A 19,391-nucleotide genomic window follows, 5' to 3' on the forward strand; every position below is an offset into this window, starting at 1 on the left:
GAATAAATAAGCAGACATGACCTCACAGCCTTGATACATGAGTCTGTGGGTCACTTTCCTCTGTGATAGATGTGGCTTTCCTGGCCTCTAGAATGTTTTAGTAGCAGTGCTTCTTAGTAACAATGTACATAGTTATGATTATGTTCCGAAGGAAGGTTTGTGCAGCCTTTTTGTCTCTTTATTGAACATATTCCTGTTTGTAAATTTAATTTACACATTGCATTGACGCTTTTATCCAGTGTGGCCATTGAAATAAATCTGAATTATTTAACACAGTCCTGGGCCCAGTGCTTGGCCCAGTCACTCTCTCTCATGCGAATTTATGATCATGGTGACATGACGCGTTGTTGATTGAGGGTTGGGCATGGTCATAATGAGATGGAGATTGGAAAAGCAAGTTTGAAAGCACAGGAGAAGGCTGCATACATCTTCCACTTTTCTATAAATCACCTGGCACTTCAGAGCATTACGCTGGACCTGTGTTGCAGTGACAGCACAGACCACCACAACAACACATTCATAAACAGCACCACTCAAGTCTACAGCAACTTGACGGTAAACAACATAATCAAGTTGTGTTTTGTATGCATAGTGCTTGATCTGGCTATTCATTTGTTATAGGCTGCGTGCAAAATGATTGATGTTGATAAAAAAAAACTAAAAGTGGAGGAGGGTCCTTGAGAGTCTGGAGCTGTTGCCTGGTTTTGCCATGCACATGTGAGATCTGTGCACAGAAACAGCTGGGGGTCATTGTAACGTGGTTTCGCAGCAGCATATGCAAACAAACGTGTCACATTTCTTGCATATGATGAAGAGCCAGCGGCCCGCAGCATTCCTCTCTCCCCCCCTCTTTCTCTGAGCTCATCTTCTCACAAACGCACCCAGCACAAGGCACTTCCACACAAGCTGCAGAGAAGGAGGACAACAAACACGCCGTCTCTCTGCACACGCTTTCCAAAGATAACTTTTGGGTCAGATTTGATCCAAGCCCCTTTTTTTGCAACGGCCACCACAAGCTCTGCTCCTCCAACCAATGATGCAACTGCTGCTGAAGCCCGATCAAAAATAAAGTATAACAGCAGATTCATGTCGCAATAATGCCAACAATTACGCTGCAGAAATATAATTTGTGATCCTCACGCACGCATTGTCATAGTGATTGCTCTAATTACAGGGCTACAGGAAAACACTACAAATACGGTTTTAACTTACTGTAAACGGAACGTGCCTCCTGAACTGATCAACCAAATAACTTGTTCTGACAGTGTGAATATTACCCGCACAATTACATTTAATTCTGACATCCACATTTGTCACCCACCCCCATTTCTACTCCTATACATTTTGCCTGTGGCGTGGTAAAAAAATATGTACGTAACCACATGTGGCACCGCGTCTTCTAAGGAATGTGGAAAATTACACTAGAGGGAGAATACTTTCCAAAAAAATGACAACAGCAGAATAAAAGTGATCACAATGAGGTATAACATGTTGAAATCGGTTGAAGCGTTAAGGAGTTGAAACTGGCTAAATGGAAAATCATGGAAAATATAATAATACAAAATACGTGAAATACAAGAACATATAGTGCCTGCGTGGCATCACGCAGACACTCAATAAAGGCGGAATACCCATGCAGCAGGCAACGCAGTGATGCAAAAGAAGCCATGCTGTACATCATCAAACGCCCAGCAGGGGGTCCACTGACAGATGAAGTTTTCCCCTTTAATTCGTCCCTGCCATCAGCCGGGGACATTAACCTTAACACAGGCACATCTGAGAGTGATCTGGATGGGGGAAACGCTCCATTTCGCCAGGCTTGTGTTTGCTAATGGCTTCCAGCATCATGGATCATCATAGGAGAGAGTACACACACGCACTAGCTAGCACACACATAGAAACAATTACGCTCTTCAGACCATGAGCAACTAATTAGACCTTTAACACTGAGGAGCAGGGCGGGAATTCCATCCAGACTTTCACTAAAAAGCGCTGTGTAAATCAGAGGCTGGAGTCGACCCGCCATGAGCCCGGCGTTTGAACTCAAATCGGTTTGAAAGCGTCCTGATTTGAAGGTCTTGCAGCGAGGTGAGTGTTTCTCATTGACATGGTGGTTGTATTGAAATATTCAAGGTTATGCTGGCTTTCATCTTTGCCAATTAACGTGCTGTTCACCTTTTTAGAGCTGCACGTACCGTGACATCCACAGAGACTATACCAAATCAAGTATAAGTGCTAGCATTTGTGGGATAGAAGGAGACACATGTGTTTGCCTGATAAATACAGTATGTACAGTTACAGCAGCAGAGCCCCAGTGTACGGGTTCTGTGGTTACAGGCCAGATTTGAACTAATTCTCCACTGCTCTCACTTCAACATCTTTTCAGCTTTGTTATGGCTTGGGGTTGCAGACAATCGCATGCTGAAATGTGTATATAATGTACTTCCAGTCTTCGGCTTCAGAGGCTCGTGCTTCTCCCTGGGCTTAATAGCAGAGCAGAGAGAGCACAGCAGGTCGCTCAGGGCATTGCCATTAAACAGTTTTACTGCATTGGAGACTCTTCGCTCTGCATCTGTGTCTATGAATCCCTGAAGCTTATCCAGTAGAATGCAGGATTCCAATTAACACCGAGGCAATGTGAGGACTGTGTGGGCTGAGGCTCAACACAAAGAGGCATGAATGATTTATGACACTGAAAAAGCTGTCAAAATCCGCTCTGATCATGATGGGTGATTTATGTCACTGAGATTTGCAATTATTGTTTGTCGTAAAGCAATTATTCATCATCACTTTTGTTTATGATAATTATGTAAGGAGCAACAGTATGTGGGATTACATATTCTACCATACAAGTCATTAGGGCTGTGCATTGGCAGGAATCTGGCAATATGATACAAATCACAAAATACTGTTTTTATAATACAATAGAATAGCCTCATGTGAACTTTTACACATGGTAGAGTACATGCACTATCTTATACTTTTATTTATGCAAAATAAGAGGTATTAAATGGCAAGTGTTTCCTTCTCTCCCACAACAAAGTACCTGGGGTACTCAAAAATTCTTTGGCACATCACTAGTATTGACATTCATTGATTTTGTTTGTCCACAGCTCAGACACAAAAGTGAAGCAGGGTTATATCCCTAAACAGCCAATCAGCTCTCATCTCAAAGCAGTGTTGCAGATCCTCAAAATCATATTATTGTACAGAGAGCCCCAAATTATAGTTTTTTGGCCCGAATTATCGTATAATACCAAAACCTTCACAATGTTTGCCATGTCTAAATTATAACAATAGAGTCCCACATGCCCTATAATGAGTATTTGAGCCTAATGTGTTGACGCATCACGAGCATGTGTAGCCAAAAGCACACGTCAATGCATTTTCTTAACAACATGGTCCCAAATGAGCCAGACATACACCAAAGAAGTGTCTGGGGCTGAGCAAGACAAGAGCATCAAGGTGTCTGCCCTGTGCCCAGTGGTCCTACCCAGTGGTCCTGCCCAGTGGTCACTGGTCCTGCCCATTGGTCCTGCCCAGCCTCTGAACAACAGTCACATGTAGCACCAACAGCATGAAAGAAATAGCTAACATAAATGGCTCACACCGCTCACATTATTAAACCTTACTTGCTGCATTACAGTTTTCCTTCTCTTGTCACGGTTCACGGATTTGCTCCTCTGTTGAGAAAGTGTCCCAATGTTTTCACAAATACAAGCCACACGTACATTCAACTTTCTAACTCAGTTTAAACGTTCTATTTAGAGAATAATAAACAAGATGGCACCACAGCGTGAACAGTTTTCACTGTTTTGGGGAGCGCAGCGAGCACATGTCGGTGTTGACCAATCAAATGTCAGCACACAGCTCCACACTGTGTCCGCTCACATCGATGTTTACAACTGATCCTGGGCCAGTTTTTCTGTCCAACAGGAAAAATAAAGTGTACTGTAAATGCGCAGGAATGTCTGTCTCCAGATCAGACCAATATTCAGCTGCGGCAGAGAGGACGGTAATCGATAAAGAAAAAACTATCTGGTGCTTTAAAATGATCGTACATTTTATGGAGATTTATGGAGTTTGGGAATTATTGATCGAACATCATACAGGAGGTATATTTGGACAAAAAAGGGACAAATATATTCTGTCTGCATTTTATTATAGAGCATTTTATTCTCCACAAAACAGGACGTGTGCTGTTAACATGCTAATAGTGGTGTGGCTTGTGAAGAGCTCTATCACTGTGAATCATTATTTAATTATAATACTCTGAATGCATTAGGTAAGTGAGCAATAAATAAATATGAACCGCTACAAAAAGTTGAAAATGAACTAGATGAATTTTTCAATTTTTTAAGATAGGTACAGCACCTTTAATAAACATTATTTACCTTCCAACATACAGAGATTTGAGTATTGATTGAGTTTAGGATTTATATTGATGCCCTTCCTTCCTGACCTCAGTTCCTCAAGGCTTGGGGCCGATAAATTACTTACTTGTGACCCCTTGACCTCCACTAGCATACAACAAAGTAAATAATCAGTTGCTATATTGGCCATGACATTTTGAGTTGGAGGGTCAAGACACAACACGATGATTATATATATATATATAATACATTTATAGGTTACGAAACGAAAGCTAGCCGAAACCTTTCTGAATAGGCACAGATCCTTTGAGGTTAGTATTACCTTTGTAGAGGTTCTTGGGGACCTGGCAGGTGTGCCCACATCCATTGGAGCAACACTTCTTCACAGTGGAGCACTCTGCATCCTGGTCACAGCTCTCCACACAGGCTGCAGCAAATCCACTGGCTTTCTCTGGAGCAGGGCAGTCCCCTTGTTTCACCCCCTCCACCGACTTCAGGAACTCACAGCTCGTCAGACACTCATAGTGCTTCTTGGGGAACAGCGGCTGAGGGTGGAGAAGTGGGAAAAATATATGTCAGATGGCCTCAACCTGTCGTCGCTGCAGTGAGCTAACAGGGATTGTGTTGTTTACATTTGGGCTTATGACTCACTTCTTTGCTGAGTACATTAAACATAGTGTCATTCCCACTTTCCCCCTTCAGAAAACTTTCCTTTTATTGAATTTTCCCACTGAGTATGAAGAGCCTGAGTGGAGTGTTTGTGGTAGTAACATACCTCGCATAAATCCTGGCACTGGTTTTCCTTCAGGTCCCAGGATTCTTTGCAGGGCTCCAGGCACTGTGAAAAGGAGAAGGGTGTCAATTCTTCAAAGAAAGAGTCACTTCAAAGAGGTGCTGTGTTAGAGAGGGGCTTTATTTCTGAGGCTGTAGCGCTGGCGGCCTGACAAGACACTGCAGCCACTTCTCTGGAACATATACCTACACATGCTTGACATTTCTTCAAAGAGCATTAACACCATTTTACACGAGCGAACACAAAAGACTTGTCAGTGTAAAGACACACCTCTCACCTGTCTTTGTGCATCTACTAGACGGATTGTTCATGTCAAACGGATTATTAAGGGCCTGGAATGGATATGTAAAGAGTGAAGACACTGGTCAAATATTGTACATTCTTTCATTCTTTCACACATCAAAGGCTTTATATTTGTATAGGAAAATAAACATTTGAATAAGCCATAATAATATCTTTAGTATCACTTTGGAGCTCCAGCATGTTCCTTTGAACCCAGCTCACCCATTTCCACTTTCTTTGTTTCTATTATTCGAATTTTCACCGACATGTTGATTTGTACAGCTGCATTAGACTCATTCTGCTTACACTTCGCCCTGCCAGTGTTCTTGTTTAAACATGATACAACTTGACATTGGCATTAAAACCCTTTCACCAGGCAGGCCCTAGAACAGTATAGTTGGCCTAATGTGATGGGATTCCCTCTTGAACACATGGAACATGTTTATTCCCTGCTGCAGAGTGAAATCATCTCAATGTCTGGAGAAAAATGTGAAACTTTACCAATCTATTCAAACTCCTTTTAGCCATGAATAGAACTGAGCCGCAGTGAATCCAAGTCAATAAAAGAGAATGTAATATAACACCAAAGAGTGTCCATGACCAATAGAATCATTGCGCCTGAAAACAGCACTGAGAGCAAGCTGAGAGAAGCTAGTGTTGGCCACAACCGGCTGGTGTGAAAGAGCGGCAGAGCTGGAGCTGCCAGTCTGCTTCTGTGCAGCCGCCCAAACCACAACCATCAGAAACCTGCCAAAGTCACTCATTCAGCTCCACTTCATTTAGTCTCCTGCACCGCTGCAGCAGGAAGACACGGAGTTCATTTTCAACACAATCTCCCACACAGACACTGCAATATGAGGCAGAGATGCATAGGTAGAAAGGAGAGGGTCTGAAAGGACGACTGGGAAGCAGCTCCATGTCTGTGGTCAACCTTTGACCAGAGATGGAAAATGAATACCTGAAGTGCACTTTTCAGATAATTTTGAACTGTAGCAGATAGTAGCAGTTAAGGTATATCCTATGGCTCAACTTGCTTTAATATACAGCAGGTAAATGAGCCCACTGTTCAAGCAGAAAATCATGCAAAACACAGCCCCAATTAAAAAGCATTAAATACAGAAAGTTAGGTAATCAGTTCTCCTTTTGAGGCCATTTCTGGAGCTGAACTCAAAGTTGATGTAAGAAATTCTCAGAGTCATGCGGCCTGACTTGTATTTATGGCTGTTTAATTGGCTCATTAGCCGCCTCTGTCATTATTATGCTATTGCCAGTGAAAAGTTTATTTGCATTTTATGGAGTGCAGTGGACGGGCGCATGATGAAACATAAACCCAAAGCTTCTGGAGGAACAAGCCACAATCAGGCCCACGCACAGGGCTGCAGCTGCCAGTTCTCCACTACCTTTCCTTGCACTTTTCAACGGACAATTGAGTGTTAAAATCCCAGTTGTCTTCATCACGCCTGGAAGGAGGTCTTTGGAATGACCTCACATCATGAGAACAGAGATATCTCAGTCGTGATTTATAATACAACACAGGGGGAATAGTGGACACCCTGCGGCTCACAGGCAAAGTTATGACAGCTCCAAAGCTCCAGGACTAACTGCTTGTGGTTTCCCCCTGCACTGATCAGGTGCAACCGCGGCTCCTAACATGACATATGAGCACATTTGCCATCCAAGTTATCCCTCTGCGTCAAGAGAGCCTTTTGCCCATTTTATTACCATTTGATATGAATAATATGTTCATCCTATATCATTAATCCAACACTCGATAACGTCCTGGGAGAGTTATACCTATAGTCAGCTGGTAATGTAGCCACACACACAATAACACCCAGCAGAGACGGAGAGGTCGTGTTGCATGTCCCAAAAATTGTAACGTCCCACCAATGCAGAGGCACATGTTAAAGCTCCCCAAATCCCTCCAACAAATCACTGAACATACAACTGTAATCCCCCCGGATCAGGCTCATTTTGCTCATTGAATGATTGTGTGTGTGCGATGTCTGAATGCATTCCTCTGGCTTTTCTTGAGAATGATTTGCCGGGGAGACAATCAGCGGGAAGAGACAGGAGGTTGAATTGAAATGCCAGGGTTTGCGCGTCAGTAGAGTTAAATCAACATAACACATTGAGGTCATTGCGACGCTTCAGATTAATAGAGGTTTTTGGTGACTTCTGGAGATGACAGGGCTAGTTATCACTTTTTGGGCAGCACATTGAGGCTTCGATGTCACATGGTGTTATGGTAGAAAATGGGAATAGCACCAAAGAGCCAGAAATATTGGCTAAGCTTACACCAAAGTCCAGTGTTTTGTATTGAGGTATCAACAATATTTGCCTTGATTGGAAAAGCAGACAGGAGCACGCTTTGGGCTGCATATAGATACAATTGAGCAAGTGGGGGGGGGAAATTGATGATGACTGATGTGTTTCACTTCATATTTAAACATTTTGGCCATTTGAATGATGAAACTTTCAGGTAGTCATGTCATGATAAAAAAATCTATATAATTTAGCCAAATATTAGGCCGATTTACAAAGGGTGGTTTGGTTTTTGGCAGGTTCCCCATTATTTGGTGGGTGCAACCCATGAAAAAATCAGTTTCCTTCTCATCAGGATGATTGTTTGCACTGATATGGCAGATGTGTCTTTGCCCTAACTCTTTCACAGCAACATTAGCGTTGTAACAGTGAGCTATCCCTGCAGGTGTGCTGATACTGCTAATCTGTCAGCGTCGCACCGGGACACACACCCCACCTGTCAGTTCAGGAGGCGAGAGGTGGGCCGACGAGTGAAGTCTTGCCAAAGCAAATAGGATGGCTGTATATAATTACAGACGCTCCCATCAATCAGTGCTACGATTTTTATTTACACAAATTTGGTGCTCAATCTTAATACACAATGCTGCCAAATATATATATCTAATTGGTGCAGGTGTCCTTAATTCAGTCATCACACAAAAACAACTCCATCCTTAAAACTAAACTAAATGCCGACATTGTTCCAAGGTTATATTGCTGAAGGCAGATCGTTTTTTAACTGGTGTATAAACTTTCAAGACCTAAAAGCTTGTAGTAATTAGTGTTAGCATATTTTAAAGCACAAACCTTTAGCGTCCCATTTCCTATGAAAACAGCCCATGCAACTTTACACACAATAATTGGGGTAGACACAGTGCATCTGCTGCTTTCAGGAACCACTCTTTGTCCCATGCGAGTCTTGCTAAGAGCACTTTGTTAACATATTTCTCGACAAATTTCAAACAAGAATGGTTTGGCTCTGAGTTGGAAACAAGAAGACTTGGTTGTTTCTATAGACTTTGGCATTTGATTTTGGTCTTTGTCCTCTTATCTTGCTTTCCAATAGTGACACATTGTGCATGGTTAAGTAGGAACAGCCATGGCACTCTTTCACTCCCCATTTCACGCTGTAATAAAACGCAGCAGTTGTTACTCCGAGGGGACCCTGAAAAGCTTTCTGTGGGGCCGCTGAGAGAGCCGATCTGAATGGGAGCCAGTGCCACAGCCCATCTTCAATTTGTCACGGCTTGGGACGTCCTAACGGCTGACAGTGGGGGGACAGAGAGGGAAATACGTTTTTTGTGATGATAGAAAAAATGTGTTGTGGACTTTGGGGAATTTAGAGATACATAGACTAAATTATGTGGATGATATTTAAGATTTAAAGGTTTGAATAGATTCTTGTCGATTTGAACCATGTGTCTTCATCAAAAACATACCTGGTGTTGTGTTTAGTCAAGTTGGCTGGTAATTGCAAGTATTCGTGATCTTGCATATTCAGTCAGTCTCTCGCTCCAGAGCTCAAAACGCATGGCTCGTCTGGTTCATGTCCTATGATGGAAATACATGAAGATCCTGCGTATTTTTAAAGTCCCAACACCATCACTTGACATGTTTCTACTGTAGACTTTAATGTTCCTGTGGTGGATGCTTATTCTCCACATCTGACCTAGACTTTTACACACTTTCACTCAAAAAAGCGTCAAAGAATCGAACCCAGAACTTGCAATGAGACAATAGTAATATCCTCTTTTTCACATACACCATACAGCTTAAAATGTATGGAGACAATTGGCCAAACTGGGTAAAAGACTAGAGGTTTTGTATTTGAATTTGAACGACATTGTATCCAGGCTCTTCTTTTTTACAGTGCATAATTCCATCAGATGAAACACAATGTACATGTGTATAATCTACGCATTCAACAATACGTTCACAACAGTATCCTGTGCAGCTCTGAGACACAGAAAAGCCTTCCGCCTCGAGGGAGTGACTCGAGAAACATAAACAACTGAAAAGTTTATATTGAAAATGTCACACAAGTATTTTGCTTTACTTAATGAAGCTTGAACCGCTACCAGTCAGGACGCCCCGGGCTTTAAAAACACTGTATACAAAACATCACACAAGCCATAATTCAAACTGATGTGGTAGACATTTGCCTCACTGAAATGTTAGTGATGACTGATGCTGTTATTTGTTCAATTAAACTTGGGCAACACACCAACCTGCCAGTAAATGTGTGTTTTCCTATGAACCCAGATGGCTGAACCAGTTGCTCCCAGTGGTGACGGCGGTGAAGTGTCGAAGCTCGTGGCATGCCAAAACACAGTATTTACAAGGTGCCTTCGCTGTCCCCCAGAGTCCACAAAAGCCTCTTGCCCTCCACTTGGCGTCAGATATGCAGCAATGTGTTGTTGATCACGCACCTTGTAAATCTGGCAGTATCGTTGAGTTATGGCTATTTTCTGCTGCCCCGGTGCTTTTCTCACCACTGCTGACCGAAGTCAATTATAGCAGCAGCCGCTAGGCCTCTCTGTCTCATATCTATCGACCCATCCGGCACCTAGAGACCCACTAGGCCTCTCAAAAAGCCACTTACAGCGCCCCATTCACTCTTCACTCTATTTCACTTTTATTTGGTTGTCACTTGACCCATTTTCCCTACAAAGTTCTTATCTCTTTACTGTCTCCGGACCAGCCTAATCCGGACAAATGAAAAAAAAAAAACTATTTTCTATTGGTTTTAACCATCTGTCTGCGCCATAAGTTGAAGTGTTGATACTCAGGAAAATTTAAGTTTTCCAAAAGCGGCTCCAAAAAAGATAAATCTGGAAACACCAGGCTAACATCGCAGTATGGAGGGATTTTTTATCATGTGATATATCTTTTGCAAACAAAGCCAATACAAAATGCGCTTGCCAGAAATGTTAAGGTCATGTTTCTGCTCCCTACGAGTTTTTCTTTCTCGGTCCAGCCACACAATGGTTAAACGCATCAACGCCGATACTAAAAATGTAGAAATATGGAAATTACAAAGTGGCGAAAACCACAGAGGACACGGCGCAGATGTGTTTGTTTCAAGTTTACGATTGTTCTCCCACACCATTGTTATCTATGTCAATATGCACATCTGCTATTGGCAAAAGGTCCTGTGTTTTACAACTGTGTATGCACATTTACAATAGAGTAGTGCCTTTGGACGCAGTGAGGGAAAGATATATCTGTGGATGGCCGTAAAACGATCAAACATTTCTGAATGAGTGCATTTGTGAGACAATATTTGATAATCTATTCCCTGAAAGCTTGATCTTTTGACATTAAACTTTGAATGCACTCTTTCCTATGTCTTCAGTACTGTTAGAAGTATGTTTACACAAGAATTGGGAAAGAAACAAAAGAGTGTCCTGATGTGCCCCCCTTATTTTTAACATGGGTCTTAGTTTCCTCTAAACTTTGTACATAATAATTGGACTTCACTCAGTCTGTTTACCCAACAGCAATAGTGCACTTATTATCTTAATAATCTGCTTGGAAACAAGACATTTGGCAGGTTTAAGACTACATTTGCCATTCAAAGATGTACACTCTCCATCCAAGGAATGTCCTGAGGTTCGCACAAGTGTAAAATACCATTGCCTTTTGTATGGGGCCTGTGGGTATAATGATTATGAGGTAAATATGAAGTGTCTGAGGCAAAATGAAAGTGCTATCCAACACGTCCCAAACAAGCCATTAACATTCAAACGGCTGTAAAATATTCTGCGAACCTGAAAGTAGATACCACTCGTCTTGGGCCATTGCAAAGTCTAGACCAGAGTTTCTTTGGCCTCACGCGACCTTGTGTTGCCTGTACGAGATACCGAGTGTAGGGTGTCTGTGGAGCACTAAATCAGCCCAGGTGTGAGCGGCAGACGGAGGGTGGATCAGGTAGATCAAAAAGACGAAGAGTGCAGAATGGAGATGTGAACTTGACACCTGACAGGCTGCTTGGAGACGTCGTGTGCTGATACATATCCACTCATGCGTTCCAGGTAATGATGAGAAGACGTGTTTTACTCATCAAGAGGAGACGGTTAAGAGCATATTACTACAGAGCTACTGAGTTTAAGATCACCTGAATTCTGCTCAGACAACGTTCTGCTGGGTCCTTAGGCAAGACACTTCACCCACCAGTGTGAATGTGGTGTTTGATTGGGGTGATTGGTGGGTTTTGAAGGGACTGATGGCCCCGAATGGCAGCCTTGTTTCAGCCAGTCTACCCCAGGGCAGCTGTGGCTACAGTAGTAGATTATCCCCAAGTATTGAGCAAACAAATAAATGACTACAGTTTAGCGCTTTGAGACTTTGTTGAGCCTGTAAAGCCTAACCAAGTGCAAGGCATTAATATTAGTGAGGAATATTGCAAATCTAAGATTTATGATGGGGGAAATATTTAGGTATAATAATAATAATAAGGCTTTGCAGGCTTAACAGGCTTGTCTCAGCCTCTCAAAGCCATTAGTCTTTCACTCCACACATGGCTTGGTGAAGTGCACTAACACTGAGATACTGCCGTCCTATTGCAGCTAGACACTATTTGAAAAAAGCCCAACAAAACAGTTTCCTCTTCTAGATGCGATTAATTGAGTCTAAGAAACTATAAATGTGTCATTTCAAGATGGAACTCAACCAATATAGAATGGTATTTTGCAGAACCATCATATGCACATATGATCTGGTAAATTACCCCAGATTTTACATTACACAACGCTTTTGTGATTTCAGGTGAGCCCAGCTTTGTTTATGAGCACAACTTTACAGAGCATTATTTTCACATTATTCAGCTAACGTACAAACTATGCGTTCAACATTGTCAAATTTCCTGGTGTCAAAGAATGAAAAATATTTTCCACAGCGAGTGTTTTACAGCTCTGAGGAGAAGCGCTCTGTTACCGTTGCCAGTCTCATAATTTACAGGAGAGAGACAGCGCGGTCTTCCAGCTGAGAGAGGGGTGAAATCAAATCCCTCCACCACTTTCTCTTTGGTTTGTCAAAGTGAGCTCAGAGTTGGTGACAAACCAGGCAGGTGGTGTCACAGACATTTCCCCAAGAATTGCTTTTTTAAATTATTAATTTCTATGCACTTGAGGATACCGGCAACAACAAAGAGGGGCTGAAAAGAAATAGCTTGGCAGAAAGTGAGAAGCCAAGAGAAGGAAGAGGGGAGGGAGCAGGCGGGGCAGTGCATGAATTATACATTTTGTCCACAATCAGGAGGGACTGCCTTATTTATGAGTGAAAACGGCCCACACAGCTTTTGCCAGAATTGTGCTTTGTCCTTTGTGGAATGCAATAGCCGCTCACTTAATAGTTAATGACTGAAGTTTTTAACCAGACACCCAAACACCCCCCCCCCACTGAGAGATGCCCCGGTCCAGACTATGGTGACGGGCAAAGGCCAGGACCGTCAGGGATTTCACAGGTGGTAAAGTATTTATTCAAATACACTGGCATTGTTACTTCAAAACCTAAAGTCAAAGGTACACAATCTAAATCAGGACTTACTTGATAGAATGTTTTTGTTGCTCGGAATTTGGTTGTTTAGAGATGCCTACATTTCTGCAGACGTATTGCCTTTTTTAAAATAAAGTTTGACCAAAAAAAAAAAAATCATTGGCAAATTTAACGGAAGCACAATTTATTAGACAACATCAACCACAGAGAAATTGATCTGGTTCAACCCAATGGTCTTCTGGTGTTTTTAACTATAAAAGCCTTAAGATATTTTTCCTTAAAAGTCTTACAACGTTCGTTTTTGAGTATCTGCAAGGCTCCAGTGATTTTTCAAGTGAGTCTATTTACTTTCCACCTCAACCCAAACTTCAGCAGGTGTAATCCTAGCCGTACTTTTCACCTAAGCGTGGCATCGGTTTACGCCCCCTCGTCTGTGGCCGTCATGTGGGGTCAGATGGTTGATAAAGAGTCCCCCTGCGCTCCTGGGGCAGCATGGGAAACTTCAGTGAATCCTGTCTAGTCTTGAGCACCAAGACTAATGATGACAGATACCGCAGCGCATACAGATTGTGCGATAAAATACTTCCCCCATGCCAAAGTGTCTATTTGGGACAGATTTACACCCGGCAATAATGGACCCACACTTTTCAAAGCTTAAGATGAAAAATTCTGTTATGGCAACGTCGCTCTATAAGTGCAGACGGGCAGGGGGAAGAGGCCGGGTAAACACGCAGATAAAGGATTTGAAGCCTACCCCCTTCCATGGCCGTGTCAAATGAAGCTCCAATGTAGGACAACAACATGTAGAACACGGCGGGCTATTGAAGGCGCTAAAGCTGTGCTAATCCCACGCTGCAGTCACATTCCACTACTATCTCCACTTGTTTATTTGAGAAACACTTCACATTCACTAAACCGACTTACTACAAATGGGCCTTTACACCAATGACCCCACTGCAAATATAACAACATTGCATTCAAGAAAAACAGACTTCAAATGAAAACTGGTGATGAGTGACTTCAGAGGTGGAATGGATTTATAATACTGGTTTCAAAGTTTGTGTTTATACTTCAACGCCAACGTCAAATTGCTGTTAATAATATACATGTAACTGTTATTATGATATGTTTAAGTACAGTCACATGAGTAAGCTGATGCAGTCTCACTTAAGAGTTTTTCCATGTTTTTCACATACAGGCGAACGTCGCTTCAATAAGGTTTTTTTTAGTATACCATACCAATACCATTGTCATTGTCATTGTGACATAAAGCTTGAGCTACAAAAGCATACCACTTTGTACACATGTGTTCAAGGTTTTAGTAAGGCTGGTCAATGAATGTATAGTCGTTTAAAATGCCAGCCATACGCAGCCTCACTATCAGGTGGTAAATGGAATAAGGGAATAAAAAGTGTAATGTAGAGGAACGCCAGGGCATTCCTACTTAGACTTCTACTCTTTGAAAGTAAGGTATGAGAAAATGGATGGATGATGAATGAAAGAAAAACAAAAATCAATACATTGTATTTGGTGTTTGATGAGACTGTAGAACAAACAACTTCATAATGCATCAATCATCTTTACACTCAGAACACTGAGTTTTCAAAAGTCCATCTATCATGGAGTTAATAGTTTGAACAGAAAGGTTCAGACATCCCTTTCCACACACACTTCCTCTAGCTCTTCCGGAGGATCCTGAGGTGTTTACAGGCCACAGAGAGACATTGCCCCTCCAGCGTGTCCTGGGTCTTCTCGATGAGACATGCCTGCAACAGGAGGCACCAGAAACTGAGCCCCCTCAGCTGGCTCCTTTCGACGGGGGTAGAGCAGCGGCTCACTCTGAGCGCCTCTCCATATCTCCAAGGATTTTCAAGTTTGCTTTCCATTTTGTTGCCTGTCTCGTATTACACAAATGATGGAAAATAAGTGTAAGGATGAGGCATTCTATATGTCTATGAGAGACCGTTTGACATAGATTCTTTCTGTAACAGTCACACTCAATCTACAGGATTTAAATGTGAGCAAAGCCATCATAAACTGACACATAAGCACATGCGGTTTAAGAGCCTTACAGTTTAATCTCAATGTCTTAATGTGCTGATCAGTTCAAGCAACACATAAGACTCTAGATTATCTCTCCTCTAACGAATCCACTGTCTCACGTGAGCCAGTGCAATGAACATGGAAGGTACACTGTGAGGCTTGTTTACAACGCAGGCCAGGGCTGGCTGATGAGGAGCAGATTGTCTCAGTGTGACCATCTGAAAGAGGATTGTGTGGCTGCCTTGATTACATTAATCCGTCAGAGAATATAATCCCATTTGACTGCGAGAGCATGTGAGATTGGGCCCATGTTAGACACTGATTATAGTCACTATTAAAAAGACACAACACCCTGCAGAATCAAAGCGCGTCTAAATGAAGGGAGTTATTTCTAAATGGACAGTTTCCAAGAGCACATTAGTCAGCGCCTATAGACCACTCTGCCAGAGCGCTCCTCGTAAACTCCAACACTTTCTTATCAGAGCAGAGGGATTTTTGCTATTTATTCTCAACAGGCTGAAACTGGTGTTGAGTCTATAGCGATGTTGAGAAAGAAGCCGGATGCAACAGTATCAAGTCATGTATGAATTATTTTTACTGACATTCTTTCTCATGCTGTTTAAATTTTAATGATATCATCCACACAAATAATTACTACTGATACACCATAAAAGTTAATCAGTTAATTTACAGCCCTAACTCTTTTAAATAGGTATCCAAATAAATTGCATAAAGAGGACAAAATCAGACCAGTCTGGAAAAGTTTTAGAAAGGTCTTAATCTGAAATAGAACTAGTTTAAGGCCACATAGTGATATCAAAGAAGCTATTATTATTTTGTGTATTTTGTGTATTTTGTGTATTTTGTATATTTTGTATATTTTGTGTAAGTGGTATTGAAATTGATATTGAGCATCAAGACCACCCCAAGGCTAAGCTTTTTTGGTTTGCACTTTTGGGCTTTTAGCTGGTTAATAGTAATAAGTCCAGCGTATTGCAGTTTTTGTGGTGGATGCAGAAATACCTCAACAGTGCTGTGCTCTCACCACCGAAGTGTAAACTATGGCCTTCTCGCCTCCTCTCCTGTGGCCACTTCTTTCACTTTTTTTTCTTGGTCTGGGGGTTTTCATTCTCTGCCACCCACAATGTGAATAATGAGCTCTACAGATAGGAGCCAATGAAGCGACCCCCCCTTTGGCCAATGAAACTTAACAACCATGTCCAGATCAGGTCCTTCCTGCTGGGACTGACCGGCCCTGCATGCTTCACACTCCTCAAACACACACACACACACCCACACACACACTTTCTGCAAGGGACTGAGGGCTACGGGGTCTTTAGCTCCACAAAACTAAAGAGATTCTCCAAATAAGAAAATCGATGGAGTCAAAATGCCCACGGTCTATCCTCTCAGACACGCTCTATTTAACAGGCGAACTGACAGGTGAGGCAAGCACATTGATTTGGAGGCTGAGTTTGAGGTGTCGGGGCTGGTAATGTGGTTCAGGAAGGTGAGGGCAGCGTCTGGCCGCAACCTGACCAAAAGGTGCTTTGAAGTGTGTCTAATCACCCAACAATTCCTGCCATGCTCAGCTGTAAACTAGCACCGAGCACCTTGTTTATCACATTTTTTCACAGCACCCCACAATGTACTGCGAACCGCCAAAGGAGGAGATGACCACACAAAGACCTGTAAACCGAGCACATTAGGGAAGCCTCACTGCTGGAGTGCCAATAGCTAATGGTCTGCACTTATTTTGAATGTTCATTAGCCCTTTAATATGGCCATATACTTAGAAAACTGTTGGTTAAGCAAATATTTGTTCAACACAGCCTTACATGGCAAATGAAGGGGTTGGAAATATATTGCTATTTAGGTAATATTATGAAAGTTGTTTTGAAGATATGCAACATTTGAATATTGAGTGTACTGGATTGTTTATGATAAAATGCTATGAAACAAGTGGATTAAAAAGAAGAAAAAATGTATGGTATACACTTTGAAATAAGGGGTGGTGTATATGGTGATATTTCTTAACATTAATTCTTAGTTTTACAGACATTTCCCATTTGTCTGACAATTAAAGCTCAACCAATAAGTTTATAGACATGTTTCAACACATTTCTTTTGGCTTGATGTAATATTGCCTGGATATTGTCATTGGATACTGCAAATAGTGAATTATTCATTTTGTCAATATTGCTCACCACTAGCAAGCCTTGAAATAACTATTTTTACGTCCCTGTCAACACGACAGGTACCAATCATTTGGTCATTGACCGTGTCCGACCCGTTATTTCGAGGCTTGCACTAGGCAAATGTGATTATTTTTGCTGATTTTGATTTGTGTGCAAGAACGCTTAAAACAATTTATTTAAAAAAAAAAAAAAACGACTCAAATACTTTATCTGATACTTTTCTTCATCTGATCCAAATAACAATCTGGTGCTGTATTTTTCACATCATGGCCGTGGAACAAATCTCAATGTCTCAAATACGTTCTTCTTAACTAAGGACAGATTATTTTGATGCAAACATTGAATTGTAAAGTTACATCCAAAATAATATCGTGAGCAAAGAAACTGCAGATAAATTTGCCCATTTATTTGGCTGTGAGAGAAAGTGGGGGTTGGCCCAAAGCTTGACACTGGGCTTTGAAAGACTGGCTGAATGAGACATAGTAGCATTCCAGCAATTGTTATTCAGGCTAACCGCTCCAAAGCCTCCAACATGTGAAGACGGCGGCGCGTGTTATCCCAAAAGGGTAAACACTTCTTGTTTGTATGTGCTGGTATGTGGGGCTCAGGGCATGATCGGGCGGAGTGGCTCAATCAAAAGACATCTCTAAAAAACATGCTTTACTTTGTCAAATGGCAAACAGACTTTTTAAATGTGTCCACAGCAAATTCTTGATTAAAACAATGCAAGGATGTGGCCGATTTAAAAGAAACTGCCAAAAGATGTTGAATGAATCTGCAGTTTATAAAAGGACAAATACAGTTAGAATACAGTTAGAATACAGTTAGAATACAGCTACAAAATGCCTAGGATGGTCTCTTGACATTTTTCTGGGGAAAGTTTAGTGATGATGGGTATATTCCAAAGGCTCCTTGAAGGCCAACTTATTCAAGCTTAATGCTCATGTCCTTTCTTCTCCTCGTCCCGGGAGAACTGTGAGTAATGAAGTGAACTCTTTGCTTCGGAACAATATTTAACTGCCTTAAGTCAATCCTAGCATTTGATTTGGAGTCTGGATCACACCCGTGGGGGCAACCCTACCCGGCTAATACCAGCTATGCTCTGAATTCACAAAGCTTCTTGGCGGTTACAAAACCCAACCATGTACATGCACAAATTCAGCTTTTTCTGTCTTCAAGAGAACAGCCTGGAGTTTTTGAGACTTGAAGGGCAAGTGCCCAAACTTTATTCATGTCTGGCGCCCTAGCAGTGGTGGACAAAGCGACAATAGCTTTTAGAAATCCCTGTTCTTCCGGCGTCTCTGCTCTGAAAGCGGTTTGTTTCCAGTTTGGTGTTATGGAATGATAATGACTCACCAACACACAAAATGCCACCTCACGAGGATAGAGGGAGGGCAGGAGGGTTAATTACCATGACAAAAGCACATTGAGCACCGGTTTGGGGCTGGACGCGACCTAGACGTGATGACCACAAGGACTTTCTCAGCCCAAATGGAAACAGAAGGCTTTGATCTCCTAAAAATGGCAACAGATGGACAGGGTCAGTGCATCCTTTGTCTGAATTATTAGGCCGTGCTTCCTTGCATTTTCCTCACATGCAGGGAGTGCTCTGGTCGGACTGGCCCCCACAGCCTCCCTCTTTGTGTGCTTGTTTGACTGAACACGGTTCATGAAGTGAAGAGGCTAATCAGTAGCTGTAGAGCTATTCACAGGAAACCACTGTACAGCATGGGCCCATTTGGAACAATTGTTCAGAGTGGTCACAATAGCCCTGTGTTTTGTCACTCTGTAGTCAAACCATAAGAGCACATTAAAAGCATTAGGGAGCCTGTTAAGTGTGGTGATGTTTGCCACCAAATATTGACTTCTGGCTGCGCACATAAGCTGTGAGCAAGGCTACAA

General features: G+C 42.1%; 1 protein-coding gene across 1 annotated transcript in view; it reads right to left on the reverse strand.

The window, feature by feature from the left end:
• Positions 1-19,391, reverse strand: part of LOC140359570 (anosmin-1) — a 44,524-nt gene that overhangs the window by 15,229 nt on the left and 9,904 nt on the right. Inside the window, exons 3-4 of the mRNA XM_072444550.1 lie at positions 5,149-5,211; positions 4,696-4,918 (exon numbers count right to left, since the gene is read on the reverse strand). Of these exons, the coding sequence (XP_072300651.1) occupies positions 4,696-4,918; positions 5,149-5,211 (286 nt within the window). The remainder of the gene's footprint in view (positions 1-4,695; positions 4,919-5,148; positions 5,212-19,391) is intronic.

This window comes from Eucyclogobius newberryi, unplaced genomic scaffold (assembly GCF_026437365.1).
Source record: "Eucyclogobius newberryi isolate DKJ021-1_F unplaced genomic scaffold, fEucNew1.0.hap1 SCAF_14, whole genome shotgun sequence".
Classification (NCBI taxonomy): domain Eukaryota; kingdom Metazoa; phylum Chordata; class Actinopteri; order Gobiiformes; family Gobiidae; genus Eucyclogobius; species Eucyclogobius newberryi.